An 18514-nucleotide genomic window follows, 5' to 3' on the forward strand; every position below is an offset into this window, starting at 1 on the left:
TAACTATTCAGAAACAACTCCGAGTGATCTTCTATTTTGCCTCATCTCGCCTGTCTAAACCATGTACCATCACTCCAGTCATGCCACATCAAAATGGACCTTGCTATATGGCGAGTACTGGTGATTTTGATATTTAAAAAAATCGTGATTTCTGGAAAAAAAAATAAATGATATATTTTTGAAACTCCTTTATTGAACTGTCTGTATTAACTTTTCAGTTAGCCAGGTGAGGTGGCACACTCCTGGAAGGTAGAGGAAGGAGTATTACTAAAGTGTGAAGTTAGTTTGGTCTAGGGAGTTCCAGCCTGGCCAGTCTGTACAGTGAGATCCTGTTTTAAAACAACAGAAATAAAACCAAAAGTCCTTCTGACCTTTTCCATGTAGGTTATTTTCTTCTAAGAAGTACCCAGTAAGTACTTACTATTCAGAGCCCTGAGACTCTATAGCTACTGACTCGAGAGTTTGCCTGTCATTCAGCACACAGGGATGGAATTACCAACTTTAAGGAAATATTCATTCCCAGTGATTTGAAAGACAGAAGATAGCCATGTGCATACACACCTGTAGAGGAGACTTTGCAGATTAAAGAACGTTGGCAAGTTTGGACTAGACTAAGTTAATAGTGAGACCTTGTCTCAAAACCAAACCCAAAAGATAAAAGACAACTCCAAGCTTTCAGACTTAGATACTAGGAAAATGACAGCATTAACAAAATGGGGAAGGGAGAAGGGAGGACTCTATCATCAGTTTAAAAGATCTGTTTTCTGACACAGATAATAGTACTAGCACTTCTTAGGAAAAACACCACAGTAAGGAAGTTACTCAACACTTTCCAGTGAGTCTATTTAATTCCAGAAGGAAGTACAAGGCAGGTTGGGGAAAGAGCTCAATTGGCAAAGCACATGCTTTGCAGGCAGGAGGATCCGAATTTGATTCCTCAGAACCCATGTAAAATAGGAGACATGGTGGTAGGCGCCTATAATGGCAGTAGTGAGCATGCAAAACCAAGAAAATCTCTGTAGCTCACAGACCACCCACCCTAGCTCAGTTGATAAGCTTCAGGCCACTGACTGACAGAGTCTAAAAAGTGGGGCAGTATTCCTGAAGATTACACCCACAGTTGTCTCTGGCTTCCACACACATGTGTGCACACACAAATATCAAAGTACAAAAAATCCATCATGTTATTTGTGCTCCTAACCTATTCTAACCTTTTATATTTTCTCAAACCATATTCCTGTGGTACTACAACTTGCTTTTTAGTAATAAATAGAGATTCAAAAAACAATTTTAAAATCATTTAATATGCAAAGTGAAAAACTAGAATATAAAAGCATTTCACATTTTTTAAAACAAAATAACACCTTCTAAATTATTTAACAGAAGGCAGAGATCCACAATCTTTTATCTGAAACCCCTAAGTCCAGATGTTTCAGAATTTAAAAAATTTCAGATTTTAGAAAGGTAATTCAGTGCATACATCATGCTACATTAACCCTCAAAAGAGTTTGTGGCAATATATCCCCTTAATCAAACACATTAATATTTATGCAGCAAAATATATGAATATTCACACTAAATGGGATAAACAGATTCAGTGTCAGGTCAGAATAGATCCAGAGGCAAGTCAATTTTGTTACCAAAAACCTTGAAAACCTTGTTTTCAGAACTTCTTGGATTTTGAAACTATAATTATAAAGGGATGGAGAGCTTTTGAAACTTGTATGACAAGACACAAAAGATTGTTTAAACAAGTGACCCATTTTTACAAATGCAAAAACATACAACCTTCAAATACATTATAAATTAACAGAAATCTTTGATATTATTATATATACCTTAAATACACATACATATAGCACACAACACAGTTCATTATAGTCAGCTGATATCGAAGGCAGGTATGCACAATCCCTTAAGGACACTACTAAATGTGCAATTATAAAGATGAGATTCCTCTAACTCCTTATGAGGCCAAGAAGAGCACATGCTGAGTGAAACCCAAGGAGGCAGGTGTCAGTCTTCAGGAAGCTCAATTTTACTTGTGAGCAGTCTCTTCCACAGAAATTCAGTAGACAACTTTTACTTAAAATGAACATTGGATGAATTTTTCGTCTCTGTATACTAATACCACATGGGCCCTATGCCTAAAATTTACAACTTTAGAAGATAACTTTTCCATCAGCTAAACAAGTAGTACTTTGCCAATTTTAATGATAAGCAGGTCACCAATGATATCCTTGGAGAGTTGCAGTGTTAAAAATAATTAACTTCACTAATTTGTTATAAAATCCTATCTGTTCAGAGGTCACAATCATTAACAAAAAATCATGATACTGTGCTTGTCTCATCATTCGTAGTTTATGATCACAGCCATCTCTTCCACTGACTGGTACGTGAATTACGGCTTCAGCAAGAAAAGACAAAGTCTGAACATGTGCTGGAACAACTTCCATTGGCTTGAGGACAGTGAACAAGTGGCGAGTCATTTTGTTAACCAACTCCAATCAAGACTCTAAAAGCAGGCATGGAAAGTCAAAATTAGCAGTTGTCCAAATGTAGATAGAGCTCACTTTTTAAAATTGTTTTAATGTTTAGACATTTTATAATGAAAATTCAAAAAGTTAAAAACTATAGAAGTTAGTTTGAATTTAGCTCACCTTATCTTCTGGAAATCTCAAAAATATCTCAAAGTTCTCATAAAAATCTGAGTAAAATATTTATCTTATGTGGAAAGACAGAGAGTTGGTATCAAGATGAAATGCAGTGAATTTTCTAAGATTTTAGAGTAGCTTCTCCCAGTTTTAACACATCAATAGTTCAAAGTAACTAAATTTTGATACAATCACTTTTATCATTAGCAAAATTGATCTTCTATGCATCAAATACAATAATTAAATTATAGAGTACAAGTACCATCTTACTGAAAAAATGAACTGCTGAAGCAAAAAGGTACATCCAATTCCATTTCAATAGTCACAGTGCAAAGGTTAAATCTGACTAACGATGCTACTGTTGACATAATGCTACTAAACACCAATGGCTACTGTTGTGGATTTGACGCAACCTAGAATCACCTGGGAGAATCCCAAGGACAGTCAGGGTCAGTTGGGATCAGCGTGGGCTGTGGACATGTATACAGGGGATTGTCTTGATTACATTAACTGATATGCAAACGCCCAGCCTAAAAGTGGACAACACCATGTCAAGGGATGGGCCTATACTATAGAATTATGAAAAAAGTGAGCTGAGTACTTCAGGAATGCAGACACATTTCTCTCTGCTGCTGACTGTAGATGTTACGACTAGAAATTTCAAGTTCCTGCCTTGACTTCCCCACAACGGTGGTCTGTAGCCTGTAATTATAAACCCTTCTCCCCTAAGCTGATTTTGTAAGGCCAATTTATTACAGCAACAGAAATGAAACCAGAATAAACATCCTTATATAACAAAAAAAAATGGAAATTTGAGGTTCAAAATATTTCTCAAATGTTCTTTCCTGAGTTCTATTGCATATATATCCTCAAATGCCACACATGGCCAACATGGAAAATTAAAAATTTTGTATCTAACATATCTAAAATATACACCCGTATTCACACAAAACTTACCATCATACTATTGCTCTGTTCCTCATTTGCTTCACGAATAATAGTACTTAAATGGCCAAGACAGTTCAGATTTTCTTCTATCATTTGTGCTAATGTCTCTCTGGTGGATGAAAAAACAAAAGCATTTAAAGTTCAGCAAAGGCGCACCTGAGTGTTGCCTACTTTCTCGTCTTCTAGATCAGGTTTACCACTTCCTGTAACCTAGTACCCCAATAAAGCTGACTGCTGCAATCTTCAGTTTCTATATCCCTTCCACTCAAGAGACAACACCCTACTTCACCCATGCCACTGCGCCTGCCTACCCTAGTAAGTCCACTGTAACTCTAATCACACTTTCTTTTGAAATAGGTGGCCCTGGTAGCAGCCCTGCCACCCCCACCCCACTGAAGAAATGAAAGGCTGGGGAAAAGGTCCCCTTGGAATACACAAATAAAAATTTTTTTTTTTCTGGGTTGTTTCCTTTTTCTTTTAGAGATAGTTAAAGAAAAGTAAGCACCAGCATGCTTACTTCACACACAAACACAGGGGAGAGATTCAAAGGTATTTTCTTGTCTCCAGAGTTCCAGGAAAGAGAAAAACTAGTTGGAAACTACAGACAGTAAGAAGCAATGAAAACAAGCAAGCTGACTGCTGAAGACAGCAGAAGAAAACCATGAGCCACAAATATCCCTGGGGACTTGTATTTGAAGGAGCTCTGATTCTAGTTCTCTCATCATGCTTTCCCTCTTCCATAGTCCTCTGTCATCATCCTTCACCAACCCTCAGTCCCTCTTCTACCACACTGTAGGCCATAGGCAACAGCCACTGCTAGCTTAAAACCAAATACTGATTCAGGTATTAGCCAATCGATAGAAAATCTCATGCTAACAATTTCCTAATCCTTGGTACATTATACTTAAGATCAGCATTCCTTTATCAGAAAATGTATTTTTAAAACATATTAGCTATACTGTTACAAACAACCACAAGCTCAAATTGGAAGGTACCTACAGAACTGGTATTTGGAATTGGCATCCCTACCAAGTCTAAATGCCTTTAATGAAAACAAAGAATTAGGAAATACCAGCTTTTACTTTCTTCTGTTCTAACAGAGTATTTCTTGAAGTCCGTAAAATCACAGCCTCTGCTAGACTTGTTTATGTGTTCATATTGGGCCACATATTTAGTGACCCTGAGAGATACCCTGGAACTTGTTTTCTTTAAACAAGAAAATGCCTGATATCAGCTTGCCTTCCTGTCATGTGCTTTTTCTCTCATAAAAGCAGAGTACAGAATGTGCAACTGCATGACCTCCTGAGCAGTGATGTAACATGGGTGCACTTCTGCAAAACTAATTATGGGCAACTTCCAGGGAATGCTTGGTGTTGTGGAGGTCTCCATGAGTTGTGAGAAAAGCGACAATACACAAGCTAGCAAAGAGCCACTTGAACACGGCACACCTTATGCTGAGAAAATAACAGATGGACAGTCATTCAGCTTTTAGCAGAAAAATAGGAACTAAAGATAAAATGCAGGGCTGCAAATCTGAGTTCTTACTACAAAATGATTTAAACCACTGAAAAAAATTAAGAAATACTGTTATGAATTAGATATCACTACTTTATTAAAAGAGAACTTGAATACCAAAAACTGAAAATGGAAAAAAGCATACTTTCTCATAGAAATAAGTTGTTAAGAAAGGAATATGGTTTGGGTAAAGGAAATTGATAAGCGGGGAACAGAAATGGCTTAGAGCATGGATTGAACTAACACATCAGTAAGACTGAAATTTATTTCCCAAGCATTTTACATACATTGTCCAACTGAATTTTCACAGTAATTCTATAAAATATCCTCATCTTAAAGTGAAAATATATGGAGCTGGAGAGATGGCTCTGAGGTTAAGAACACTGGCTGTTTTTCCAGAGGTCCTGAGTTCAATTCCCAGCAACCACATGGTGGCTCATAATCATCTATAATAGATCTGGTGCCCTTTGCTGGTGTGCAGGCAGAACACTATATATGTAATAAATATATAAAATAAACATTTTCTTAAGTGAAGATATATGAACAGTTAAAAAATTACTCAGCACTATTAAAAAGATAGTGAAAACTGGCCCCTGGTCTGAAGGCACTGCTAACCACCACACTCTGCTGTCTTACTCCTACCCCATTCTCAAATATCCACTGTTATTTGAAACCCACCCATCTTGAGGAGTTACCACACATGTCAGAGGATGTTCACGGTCTGTTAATGTGGGGGGCAGCCAGGCTGATGCTGGAGGGGTTACTGTGCCTTCTAGACTGGATCCTACAAGAGAGCGGGCAGAACTCTGTGTCTGAAGGAAAAAAACACAAACAGTAAGTTGCAGGCAAGCACCTCTTGATTCATACCTTTAAAAAAAAACTATACTCTTGAGATTTATAATTCAGTCGTTACCTATATGCACAACTGGACTGTTTGTGAATAAAAGTATAAATAGTCAAAGGACAAAAAGTCAAAGCAATACAAACTTCTTTGACAGAAAATAACAGCAACTCAATATTACATTCACTAATAATTACTTACACAGGCAATTTTAAGGAGGTGCCAAATTTCTTTCTGCCTCTTTCCCTGCATAAACATGACAGTATTGTCAGCTTCTTTGATGTTACTGAGGGCCACTTCCACCTTGGGGAGTAGATCAATAATCTTCTGCTTACAACCCAACAACTTGCTGGAAAGATTAAGTCAGTGTCAGATACTTGTCACATCCCTCAGAATGGTATAACATACTCTCAAACCCAGCAGAAATGAACCACAACCAACATCATATTTAATGACTTGATCTCACAAGCAATGAATATAGGGGTGAAGAGACAGCTTTTCCAGAGGACCTGGGTTCTATTCCCAGCACCCATATTGTGGCTTACAACCATCTGTACCTCTAGTTCCAGGAGATCAGATGCCCCTTTCTGGCCTCACACACATGGGGCAAATATGCAGGCGCAACACCCATACACATAAATAAAATGAAAAGTGAAGCATATGCTCAGCGCTTACACATGTCTTCTAAGAGAGCAACTATTTACCAAAGGAGCATTATAATTTAAAAGGCGCACAAATACACTGGCATTTGGGAGGAAATAAAGCAATTTTTTACCTCAGGTGACCAAACAGCTCCTTGAGAACACGGTCCTGACTCTGCACAGTGTGCACAATGATCTTCACCATCTCTGTGCTGTCGCTGTAGGAGTGGTCTATAAAAGACTTTAGTTAGTAGCTTTATAACCTCTCTTCGGGAGAAGACGACATCAGCACACAAACAAAAAGCTCCTTAAAAACTCTTAAAAAGCCCTCTCCATTTGTTGTGGAGTACTGCCCTTGAGGTGTGACACTGCTGTTGCCTTAATGGACTCCCAGAAGCTGTGCTCACCAACATAAGACTAGGCCCATTAACAGTCTGTCGTGGTGCCAAGAGGAGCTCATGAGGCCTTACCCCTCCCCAAGAACCGAAAAGAGTTCTAAATCAGTTGCAGATACACAGAGAGGAGAAATTCACCAAACAAGAGTAGGACAGAATCAGTACTTTGTCACTGGTGTCCTATCTGGAGTGAGGGGACTGTTCACATCTCCCCAGGAATACAACACCATTTAATACTTGGATTTTAAAATTTCCCAAATTAACTATAAATAAATTCTAAGGTGTTGAAGGTATAGTTCAATTGTAACTATACCTCAAAAAGTAAAGTTATAGTGCTGGGTATAGTTGTCAAGAACCCTTGCTGCTCTTCCAGAGGACACAGATTCATATCCCAGTAACCACATTAGGTGGCTCACAAACGCCTGTAACTCTATCTCCAGGAGAATCTGATGCCCTTTTCTGTGAATTCCCCTACACATACCCACAGACAGAAATATTTTCTAAAGTAAAATTGTGCATGATTGGGTGTATGTTCAATCTTTAGAGACTTATGTTGCCTGTGTTTGAGAGAATAGTCTGGTTGATCTTTAACCTGTACTAACCCAAATTCAGACAGAGATGCAGCCTTTGGCCAAGAGACTAGCTTTCTTACATAACTAACAGTTAAAACAGTAGGGCAATCAGGTTTTCACTGCCCTTACAAGTTGCTTGGAATTTCATGCTAATCCACCTGTTTACAGCTCATAAAAACGTCACCTGAAAAGAAAAAAGCTGACTTACACCAAATCTGATGTACTAATAAAACGGATCAGTAGACACCCTGAAATTTACCTTAAAGTCAACTGGCTTCTGACAGATGTTCTCAAAAGGAATGGTTGTTGGTTACACTGAGTTCTACAGTTTATAAATGACACTATCAGTTTTTAAAATTACTAGCATTAGTTGCTGTATTTCAGAAAATGGCAATTTAAGTTTATAAGAGCAGAAATTTGCTGATGTGCATCCTGGTATTTTCTTAGATAATAAGCCTAAAAACAAAATAGCACTACTGCTTATACTTGTTACTAACTGAACAAACTTTCCTCATTAAATGTTCTTCTGTGTTACCCCCAAAAGAAAACCATGGAAGGAATTTCAAAAGAGGTTTGAAAGGATTGTGGAACTGTAGCTCAGAGGCAGTCAGTGTCTGCCAAGCATATACAAGGCCCTGGGCTGTATGTCCAATACTGCAAGAGGAGGGAAAAAGAAAAAGAATCTGTCCTTCTAAAATTGTCCCAGAAGTGTCTTCCACAGCTCAGCTTCATTCCCAGAATATCTGTCTTTGTCTCTCTCTCTCCCTGCCTCCCCCACACCCTCATTGAACAGACCCAAGGCTCCAAAAACATTTTTCTCCAAACAGCAGTCCTTTGTAATCTCTACAAACCAAACCCAAGGGTTCCCCATAGAACTAACTCTTTTAATGATAAAGACCTCAAAACTTCAGCCTTTGTCAGAAGAGGATAAAGACAGTTTTCACATTTTACCTCATGCAAGAAACCAATTCTAAACAACCTAACCATCAATAATTCATTCATGTCTGAGATGTATTTCGTAAGTATTTGTGTAGCAAAAAACTGAACAAATTCTACTGCAACAAAAAAGCAGCATGTGGAGCTGGAGAAAGAGCTCACCTGGTAAGAGCCCTGGCCGCTCTTCCAGAGGTTCAGAACAACCACATGGCCACCTGTAACTCCAGTCCAGTTATTCAACGCCCTCTTCTGGCCTCTGTGGTGCACTGACATACACCCACACACAAAATAAAAATAAAAATCTCAAAAAACTTAAAAACAAAACAAACAAACAAACAAACAAAAATAACAGTGCATGAAGACCGGGGCCAGTGGTCCACACCGGTAACCCCAGCACTCAGAGAGGCAGAGGCAGACAGATCTCTGAGTTTGAGGCCAGTCTGGTCTATAAAGCAAGTCCAGGCCAGCCAAGGATACACAGAGAAACCCTAGCTCAAAAACAACAACAAAGAAAACACTGTATAAAAAAAGTGTAAATATTACACAAAGTTGCATATGTTGCTGTTTATAAATTTTCAAGTATAAACTTGAAAATGTTGTTATATAAAATCTTTTAAATAGAATACATATATTCCAGAGCACAGACATCCCTTTTTATTGCTTATGTAATCCTTCAAAGTAAATACATTTTAAGTGAAATAAAGGGGTTTTGCATATAAAACATATAAAATATATCCCACCTTATTGTTTTCAGAGCATTTTCATAATCACTCCCTCAAATACACTGCCAAAGCTACTGAGTTAGAAGGTTTTGTTTTGTTTTGCACAAAAGGGGAACAGAAAGAGGTGTTGGAGATTGCTTGGTCAATAAAATACCCAATTTAGAATTCAAGGCTCCTGGCTTCCAACCAACACTCCTCCCAACAACAATGCTGTGTATTTGGCAGATGTTCAATATGAATTGTTCCCCTCGGGGTACAAGTAGTGACCAGTGCTGGTGCAGGCAGTTTTTGAGGGCAAACTGCTTCCACATAGACTTTGGGCTTCTTCCCTCACCTTCCACCCAGAATCTGCTGCACTGAATTCTTGCCAACCACTCTAATTTAAGCAGCATTATAACCCCAACCTTTTTTTAATCACACACCCCCTTTTTTAGTGGGAAGGGATGTTTCCTTTTTGTTAGGAAAGTATGTGTTAATTATGGAGGCCCGAGGTACCTTCAGGTATCTCCCTGGATGGCTCTCCACCTAACTTGTTGACAGCGTATCTCACTGAACCTTATGCTGCTGTTTCAGATGGACTGGCTGGCCCCTGAGTACCAGGAATACCTCTGTCTCTACTCCCTCAGTGCTGGGATCTCAGGTGCTGCCACATGTGGCTTTTATGTGAGTGTTGGGAATCTAAACTCAGTTTTCATGTTACAGTAGCAAGCACTTTACCCACTGATCCAATGCCCCACTCCTTCCCTTTTTTTTTTTCTTCTTGTTTCGGTTTCTTTTTCCTCCTCTATTCTCTTTTCTACTCTATTTTAACTTTTCTACTTTAATATTTTTATTACTTTCCCTTTCTATTCTTTTAAATTCTTATAAATTTAAAACTATTATGCCACAAATGTTGCAATAACAATACCAAAACAGGATCTTCCTCTGAAGTTGAAAAAAATTTAAATTCCAGCCATTTTGTTCAGTTAAGGAGTTTCCAAAAATGCTTTTACATTCTGTGACTAAAGTGCCTTACCTGTAGGTCTGTGCTTTAACTGCTTATAAAGATCAATGGCACGCTGTTCCCTACAAAAGAGAAAAACAAAACTCTTTCTGTTTGGTTTTTTCAAGACAGGGTTTCTCTGTGTAGCTTTGGCTGTCCTGGTCTCACTTTGTAGACCAGGCTGGCCTTGCACTCACAGATATCCGCCTACCTCTGCCACCCAAGTGCTGGGATTACCACCGTAGCCAGCTATAAAACCCTCTCTGTAAGTGGAAGTAACTTAATGACTAATAATACACAACTTGAATAATACTGGTTATTGGGACAAGATCCAATTTTTAAGCAAGTACAGATTATCAATGAATATTCTACAAAGCATTTCAGTGAATAATAAGAATACAAGTGCTTAAAACGTAAAGCTTAAAAAACAAAACAAAACAAAACAAACAACTGTATCTGTGTGTGCAGGTGTCTGTGTGTAGGTGTGTGAGGAGGTCAGAGGATAACCTTGAACATCAATCCTTGCTGTCTACCTGAGATAGGCCTCTGCTGTGCACTGTTGCCTGTGCTAAGCTGGCTGGCCTGCACGCTTCCCTCGAGTCTCCAGTTTCTGTCTCCCTCTTACTGTAAAAGCACTGGAGTTACAGACATGAAACTGCACCTAGCCTTACATGTGAATTCTGGGGATTTGAACTCAGGTCCTAAAGCTTGAGCAGAAAGTGCTGGCCATCTCCTTAGTCTCCAAAACTAAGGATTTGTTCTGCTCTTCATCACAAATATAAACCCAATGCACCAGGGGAAAAAATTATGGCTTGTGATTAGAAAGACATCTGAAATTCCTAATCTAGACTCTTAGGAAATTAACCTCAACATAGGAGTTAAGAGATTATACCTTGAACCAAAGCGTAATAAATGGGAAAATCATTTGCAATTTAAATATACTTACAACAACAACAACAATACACCAATAAGGAAACAGGGATATTCTTTTAAATAGCCTGTAACTAGGAAATAGCTCTCTTTTAAGATATTATAAGGGCTGGAGAGATGGCTCAGTAGGTAAAGGTGCTTGCTGCCAAGCCTGACAACAGGAGTTCAATTCCTGGGCCCAGCATGGTGGAAGGGGAGAACCACAATTTTGTCCTTTGATTTCTACACATACATTGTGATGTTTTGCATGCCGCCCCCTTCCCCCAACAAAATAAATATTTAAAGTCATATCATAGGAATATACTAGAAAGAAAAAACATGAGTTACACTACGTAGAGGCTTAATCCTGCCAGGTATAAGCAGATAGAACAAAACAAGTAATTATAGAATCAAGAGCAATAGCCCAGACACATTCTTACAGAGATTCCATCAAGTCTCCCTGGCGTCTCCCATAGGGGCTCTTTTGCAGCTCCATGATTTCAGTATGCAAAGACATAATTTGATCCTCAAGGTATCCAATGACACCAACCTAAAGTATGACACAAACAAAGGAAATGACAGGCTCACTACTGTTTAAAACAGGCTCAGACCTTAGAGGTGGAGAATCATCTTTCTAAGCAGCTGAACTTGGTATTTTACCACAACAAAGTAACTTTGTTAAAGCTAATTGTCTGTTTATTTAAGCAGACAGTGGTATCACATAGCCTAGGCTATTCCTGAACCTGTAATTTTCCTGTCTTACTTTCCTGCGTGCTGGGATTACAGTGTAAAGCACTATGCTAGGCTGGTTAACACTATTTACATAATAATCAAATAGTAATTTGTTGAGAATTTCATAGGAGCACACAATATATTTTGATTACATTTACTCCCCCTCCTGCCCCTAACTCCTCCAAGATCTAGCTCTTCTAGCTCCCCTTCCACCCCTCCCAACTTCATGTAATTTTTTTGTTTTTATTTTTAAGTAACTCACAGGGTCCACTCGGTGATGCTCATATACAAATGAATGTAAGGCCATAAGACAGGACATGGTCCAACTACTAGGGCCCATCTGCTTAAAAAAAAAAACGTGACTCTCCTTCCCTCAGCAGCTGTAACTGTGAATAGCTCCTCGGCTGTGGTGGGAACTTTTTTATACTTCTGATAACCTCTCATATAAAAACACCTTATGTCAGGTGCATGCTTAAATCCCAGCACTCGTGAGGCAGAGGCAAGTGTATTTGGTCTAGGGCTACACAGTGAGACCCTGCCTCAATAAACAAACAAACAAATAAATACAACAAAAATAAAGACATACTTATTCCTCAGTTTCCCTTCTAACCACAGTCAACTATTAGCTACACAGCGAGACCCTGATTCAATAAATAAATAAATAAATACAATAAATATAAAGACATACTTATTCCTCAGTTTCCCTTCTAACCACAGTCAACTATTAGCTACACAGTGAGACCCTGATTCAATAAATAAATACATACAATAAATATAATAAAAATAAAGACATACTTATTCCTCTGTTTCCCTTCTAACCACAGTCAACTACTATTAGCATTTGTTTTGGCCTTTGGAGAAACCAAACAGCACAAATGTCATTCACAAGACACAAGTGGCTACTGAAACCACTGCTATTCCTTGCGTATCAGCCCCGTGATACCAACTGCCCTGTCCACACCCTCAGTGTAAGTGTGAACTGGCACCAAGGAAAGCAACAGCTCAGGACCATGGACATATAGGAGAAAAAAAAATGCCACCTAGGGAATGATCTATACCGCCTCAAGAGACCATGTAACTGTTTAAACCTATATAGTTTTGAGAATGAAACAGAGTACTATTGAAAATTATGGAAGGAGATCAGATATAAAAAGAACTGTCCCACTTAAACTAGATATGATTCCATCTTACCTAAACCAATCAGAAAAATAATAGTGATACATCCCATTATTGACTTAAATTTAATATTCATAAGCCTATTAAGAAAGACTACAACCTCTAATATATACATACATCTATATATGGGAACTAATGTTTGGAGAAGCTAAAAAGTTTACCCAAAGCCTTTGGCATATAGTCCGTGGTACTTTCTTCTCTCTATTCAAAGCATATGCTAGATATCTGTTTAAATTTCAGAAATAATACAATAAATACTCTTTATATGTCAAAACCAGAGATAATTTCTAATGGAGACAGTAAATATACAGAATGAGTTCAATGATTTTTACCTCAGCATAGTGAATGGCCTTTTCTTCCATTTCTTTCCATGCTTTCAGCATTTTTTCTGAAGCTAAAAAAATTTTAAAAAAGAAAATCAAGTCTAAATTAGTTTCCTCTGAAATAACTGTATCTTTAAACATTATGTTTCCTCCTGTAATACCATCAAAGATTCCTAATGGAGAGCGTTTCCCAAATAGATATTCTATACTCCTAAGCCCCAAGGTCTCGGAAGGGGACCTCACTGGAACCAGGTTAATTTATAAAGCTAATCACCTGTGTATGTACTCACACTGGTCTAAGCTAGGCCCATACTGCAGCGTGACTCTTTTCCAGTGTCCTTAGAGAGAACAGACCTGGGGAGGAGGGGTCAGAAACATCAACATAAAAGGAGAACGCCATGTGACAACTAAAGCTGCAAGCCAAAGAACACCAAACATGGCTGTTGATCCTGGAGTTAGGAGGGTTTTGTTTTTTTTTTCCCCTCCAAAAATCTTAAAGTACTGCATAAACACGTTCCAGAAAAGTTGAGCGTGGGCTTGGAATGTGGCTCAGTGGCAGGAGCCGGCCTTAGACAAGGGTCTCAGTTTGGCAGCGCATGTTCATGCACATGTTTAATCCCAGCACTTGAGAGGCAGAAGCAGACAGACCTCTGAGAGTTCAAGGACAGCCTGCTCTATGTAGTGAGTTCCAGGCCAGTCAAGATTACATAATGAGACCTTGTATCAAAAACAAAAAGCAAGCGACAACACAAGGGTCTAGGTTCAATTCCCAGTACTATAAAAAAAAAAAAAACAAATAAAATTATAAAAGCATATAAAAAGAAAGACTTCCCTTTACGTGACATGTTCTCACTAATACAATTGTCACAAGATATATTCTCTATTCTCTCACAAGTAAGAAAGAAAATCTATATATGCTTTCCCTACAAGCTAGTATCACTACGGTGGTTAAATAAGAATAGCCCCCATAGGCTCATATATTTGAATGTTTGGTTTCTAGTTGGTAGACTGTTTAAGAAGGATTAGGGGATGTGGCTTTGCTGGAAAAATTATGTCAGTGGGTTTCAAAGTCCATACCAGGTCCAGTAGTGCTCTCTCTCTGTCTCCTGCCTATGGATCAAATAAGCACTCAGCTTCTGATCTGGAGCCATGCCTGCCTGCCTCACTGCTGCTCAAGGACTCGCCCTCTGAAATTGTAAACAAGCCCCCAAGTTGCCTTGTTCACAACAATAAAAAAATAACTAAAAAAGTCACTGTTACATATTCCACTGATATTTTAGTATCAGCACATTTAGATCTATTTCATTATATTATATGGTATGTCTCTGACAAGTCAAAGATGCTTTAATGAAATAATTGTTTTATCATTCATCAGAATGCCTATAATATGCAAACACAGAAATAGCACTGGAGTCTAAACATACTCACTAACTGGACACTTCTGATCACACCTGGATATTCTGAGATATTCACATCTTTGTGAAGTACATATGTAAAAAACATCTACTTCCTAAAAAAAGGCATGTTTCATGAAATAAGCAAATTCAGTTTATTTGAATTTTAACTCTTTATAAATCCTTAACACATCTGAGGGGAGGTAAGGCTGACTCAGGGGACTGTGTACAATAAGAAAACAGTAGCTAGAACTCCATAGCAGATGGATTAGAAAAAAGCATGACCTTGGAGTTATCTTTTTTTTTTTTTTTTTTAACAGAAAGACAAATAAAATTTAAGACTCCTCTGGCTGTGTTATTCCATTTGAACTGCTATACTGCAAAAACAAAACCAGAAAACAAAAACAAATATACTCTAGGTGGCAAATAAAACATGGATATTTATGTCTCAGTTCTGGAATCTGAGCAGTTCAAGATCAAGCTGTGGTTCATAGATGGCCACCGGTGTGTCCCCTCATGCAGAAGAAACGAGAACCTCATTAAGCCTCCTGTTATAAGGGCACGGATTCCTTCATGGAGGCTCCTTTGTGACTGAGTCATTCCCCAAAGGTCCTACCATTAGCTTAAGAAGCAGGGTTTCAACATTCAAACTGGGGAAGCACACATCTCACTACACAGTACTGGCTAAGAAGTCAGTTCAGTATAAATCCTATGCATTTTTAAAATAAGACTTGAAATTCTGTCTTCTATATTACTTAGCTTTGCTAGGGTTAAGTAATTTTATTACAATTATGAAATAAGTTGCTCAACTAAGGGCTTAAGAGCTAGCCCTGAAAACAAAACAGTTTGATGACTTAAGTTATCCTATATGTTGTTGTGATCTGAATTTAAATACCTGGCTCCATGTCAACAAGACAAGAACAGATGGTTCTGAGAGACTCGACATTCCTTACAATACATTACAGCCAGACACTTACAGATTCCATAGGTCATCTGCTCACTGTATCTCTCCAAGTCAAGCTGGATGCTTTTGTGAAAAAACTCCAATTTAGCTTTGAGTTGCTGTGATGCTGAGATCAAAGTATTCTTCATTTTTGTCAAGTTAGCATTATATCTAAGAAGACTTAACCTAAGCCATAGCAAAACAAAACATTATCAACATTTAGAAACAATGAATAACAATTTGCAAACTCACAGTATCCAAACTCCAAAACGTAAGTTTCTATTATCAATTCAAGAGAAATAGCTGACTCTTTCCTGCCTGAGATGTCTCTGACAAACAACCTTCCACTATGACCACTCAGGAATTCTACTTTCAAGTACTACAGCCGAGTGATTTTTAGACCACTACGAAGAAATCTGTGAGTCTGGCGAGAAGAGCAGAGGATGGCTCAGTGGCAAAGTGCTTGTCTTGCACACATGAGCACCTCAGTTTAGTGCATGGCAATGTGTGCTTGTAGCTCCAGGGCTAAGAGGCTAGGTGGAACAGGCCGATCCTATGAGCTCACTAACTAGTCAGTCTAGCTCAAACAGTGAGCTCCAGGGTTAGTAACAGATCGTGCCTCAGAGTGTATGTGGGAAAACAATAATGGAAAGAGCCCCAACATCAACCTCTGGCTTCCACATGCACAACCACTCATGTGCACACATTAATAAAAAAGAACAATGCTTGATATTTTAGCCTTGTAGACAACCCAGTTCAGTGAAAACTGGCAAAAATAAGCCTTGAATACATGATACACAAGGAATTATGCTTAAAAACCAACCCACTTACATTGCTGCTCTCTGTCCCTGAAAGAGCCTGCTGTAGTCTTCTTTTAGCCCAGATACATAGTGCACTGCCTCAGCCCATACTTTACGCAGCTGTATAATTGGAAGCTGTATCTTGCTGTCTTGTACTGTAAGATGGAAATAAGGGAGGTGATGCTACTTTCAAAGACATTATAGTTCATTCTTTGTGAGTTACTTTACAAATACTAATCCCACAGATGCTAAAAACAAAAAAACAACAAAAAACAAAAAACTACTGCCTGACTCTGGCTGTATGAATTAAGTAGTTATGAATGACATAACTACTTCTCTCAAAGAGCTTGAGATAATTCCTGTATGTTTTCTTTTAACCTTGCTTCTTTATAATCAAGAATATTCCTCTCTCTGCTAATCCAAAATCTTTACTTTTTAAAAAAGTTTTAAATCAAGTTCCATCTCTTCCATAGTCCACCAGTCTTTTCTGTTTCTGAAAAATATCTACTATCTCCTGAACTACCAGCTCAGTAAGCTTCGTGAAATTTACAGTATAAGCGGTGTGTATAAATGTCTGAACACATGTACTGAAGAAACAATTAAAAAGTAGGTTTAACTAGTAGTGGGCTTTCCTTGCCCTCTCTATAGAGCATTATCCTCTGCAAAGGAGGTCTTCTCCTAAATGAAGGATCTCCTGGTAATTCAAATCTCCCTTTACACCTTCCAAGCTACATTAAATCCATTTTTCACCACATATAGAAATCTCAAAGAGTGATACTGAACAAGACCATAAAAGATCATCTCTACTAATCATGTAATTTCAAGATCTACGTTCAGACATTACCTGACTCTACTTACCAATATAATTTACACAATCAGATAAACTCCTGGATGCAAATGGCCCTTCATACACAGTCTTACTTTTATCAAACAAATAAACCATGTAGCTATCACAGCCTCTCTGAAAAAAGAAACAAACAATAAAAACTTAAAGATTCGTGAAAACTCAAGATTTTATAAATACTTAAGCACCAGATTTTCTTCTTTGAAATGCAATGAACAAAGTCAATGTGCATTCACATATATTTTATAGACCTGGGGTCTAAGGTTTAGTTTAAGAGAAAAAAGATAAATTGGCTAAGTGGAAAAACGAACAAATACATAAGGTGTGGAAAGAGGGAAATGGAACTCCTATGACAAGGAAGCAGCAGGAAAGACTGTCTGAGGAGAGGAAGACCAGCAAAAGAAAGGGAAACTGAAAAAGGGTCTTATAAGAAAAACTATAATGAATATATGCATAAAAATGCCATAACAAAACCCATCATTTTGTTTGCTAACTTAAAAAGTTAAGAAAAACAGAAAAATAATAAAAAATAAAAACCAGTCTGTTCTCAAAAAGCCAAACAGGAATGAAGCAAAGTGCTTACACATACACTGTAACACCAATAGCACTCAAAAATACAACGCTAGTTGGGGAAACAGTTCCAGCAGTAAAATGCTGTTATACAAGCATGGAGAGACCCGAGTACAACCTCCAGAACTCACATTTAAAAAGAAGTCAGATCTGCTGGCTCCACTAGCTTAGCCTAGTCAAGAAGTTCTAGCCCATGAGAGAGCCTGACTGTTGTTGAGGAATGGCAACTGAGGCTGACCTTTGTCTTTCATGGGCATACATGTGTATGGAGGCCCTCATAAACATATGTATTCATGCTAACACATACACCCATAACATACATGCATGCAAATCTACAAAGACTGAAAGTAAATTATTAAGATGGGTAGAACAGAAATATAAGAGTTAATGGACATGAGGAATAGAAATATTTTATACTGATTTAAATTGATTTTTGTAAAGGTTATGAATTACATTTGAGATAGGTCCATGTATGGCATGTAGTATATGCATTTATAATATAAGAAGACAGAAAACAAAAGTTACAAAAAACATTTTTTGAGACAGGGTCTCTCTACACAGCCCTGGCTGGCCTTGAACCTACCATGTAGAGCAGGCTGGCTTTGGACTCACAGGGA

At 38.1% G+C, this 18514-nt stretch overlaps 1 protein-coding gene across 2 annotated transcripts in view; it reads right to left on the reverse strand.

Moving 5' to 3' along the window:
- Nucleotides 1–1283: 1283 nt before the first annotated feature.
- Chuk (component of inhibitor of nuclear factor kappa B kinase complex) overlaps nt 1284–18514 on the reverse strand; it is a 32195-nt gene continuing 14964 nt past the window's right edge. Inside the window, exons 11-21 of one of the 2 annotated variants that reach the window (XM_055591485.1) lie at nt 17342–17444; nt 16515–16638; nt 15718–15869; nt 13356–13417; nt 11556–11665; nt 10240–10289; nt 6734–6830; nt 6160–6307; nt 5813–5929; nt 3612–3711; nt 1284–2515 (exon numbers count right to left, since the gene is read on the reverse strand). In XM_055591485.1, the coding sequence (XP_055447460.1) occupies nt 3643–3711; nt 5813–5929; nt 6160–6307; nt 6734–6830; nt 10240–10289; nt 11556–11665; nt 13356–13417; nt 15718–15869; nt 16515–16638; nt 17342–17444 (1032 nt within the window). In that variant the 3' untranslated portion in view covers nt 1284–2515; nt 3612–3642. Of the gene's footprint in view, nt 2516–3611; nt 3712–5795; nt 5930–6159; nt 6308–6733; nt 6831–10239; nt 10290–11555; nt 11666–13355; nt 13418–15717; nt 15870–16514; nt 16639–17341; nt 17445–18514 lie in introns of both variants that reach the window. The other variant, XM_055591484.1, reaches the window with a different exon arrangement.

The sequence above is a fragment of the Psammomys obesus genome, unplaced genomic scaffold, assembly GCF_907164565.1.
Source record: "Psammomys obesus unplaced genomic scaffold, mPsaObe1.curated_primary_1811, whole genome shotgun sequence".
NCBI lineage: Eukaryota > Metazoa > Chordata > Mammalia > Rodentia > Muridae > Psammomys > Psammomys obesus.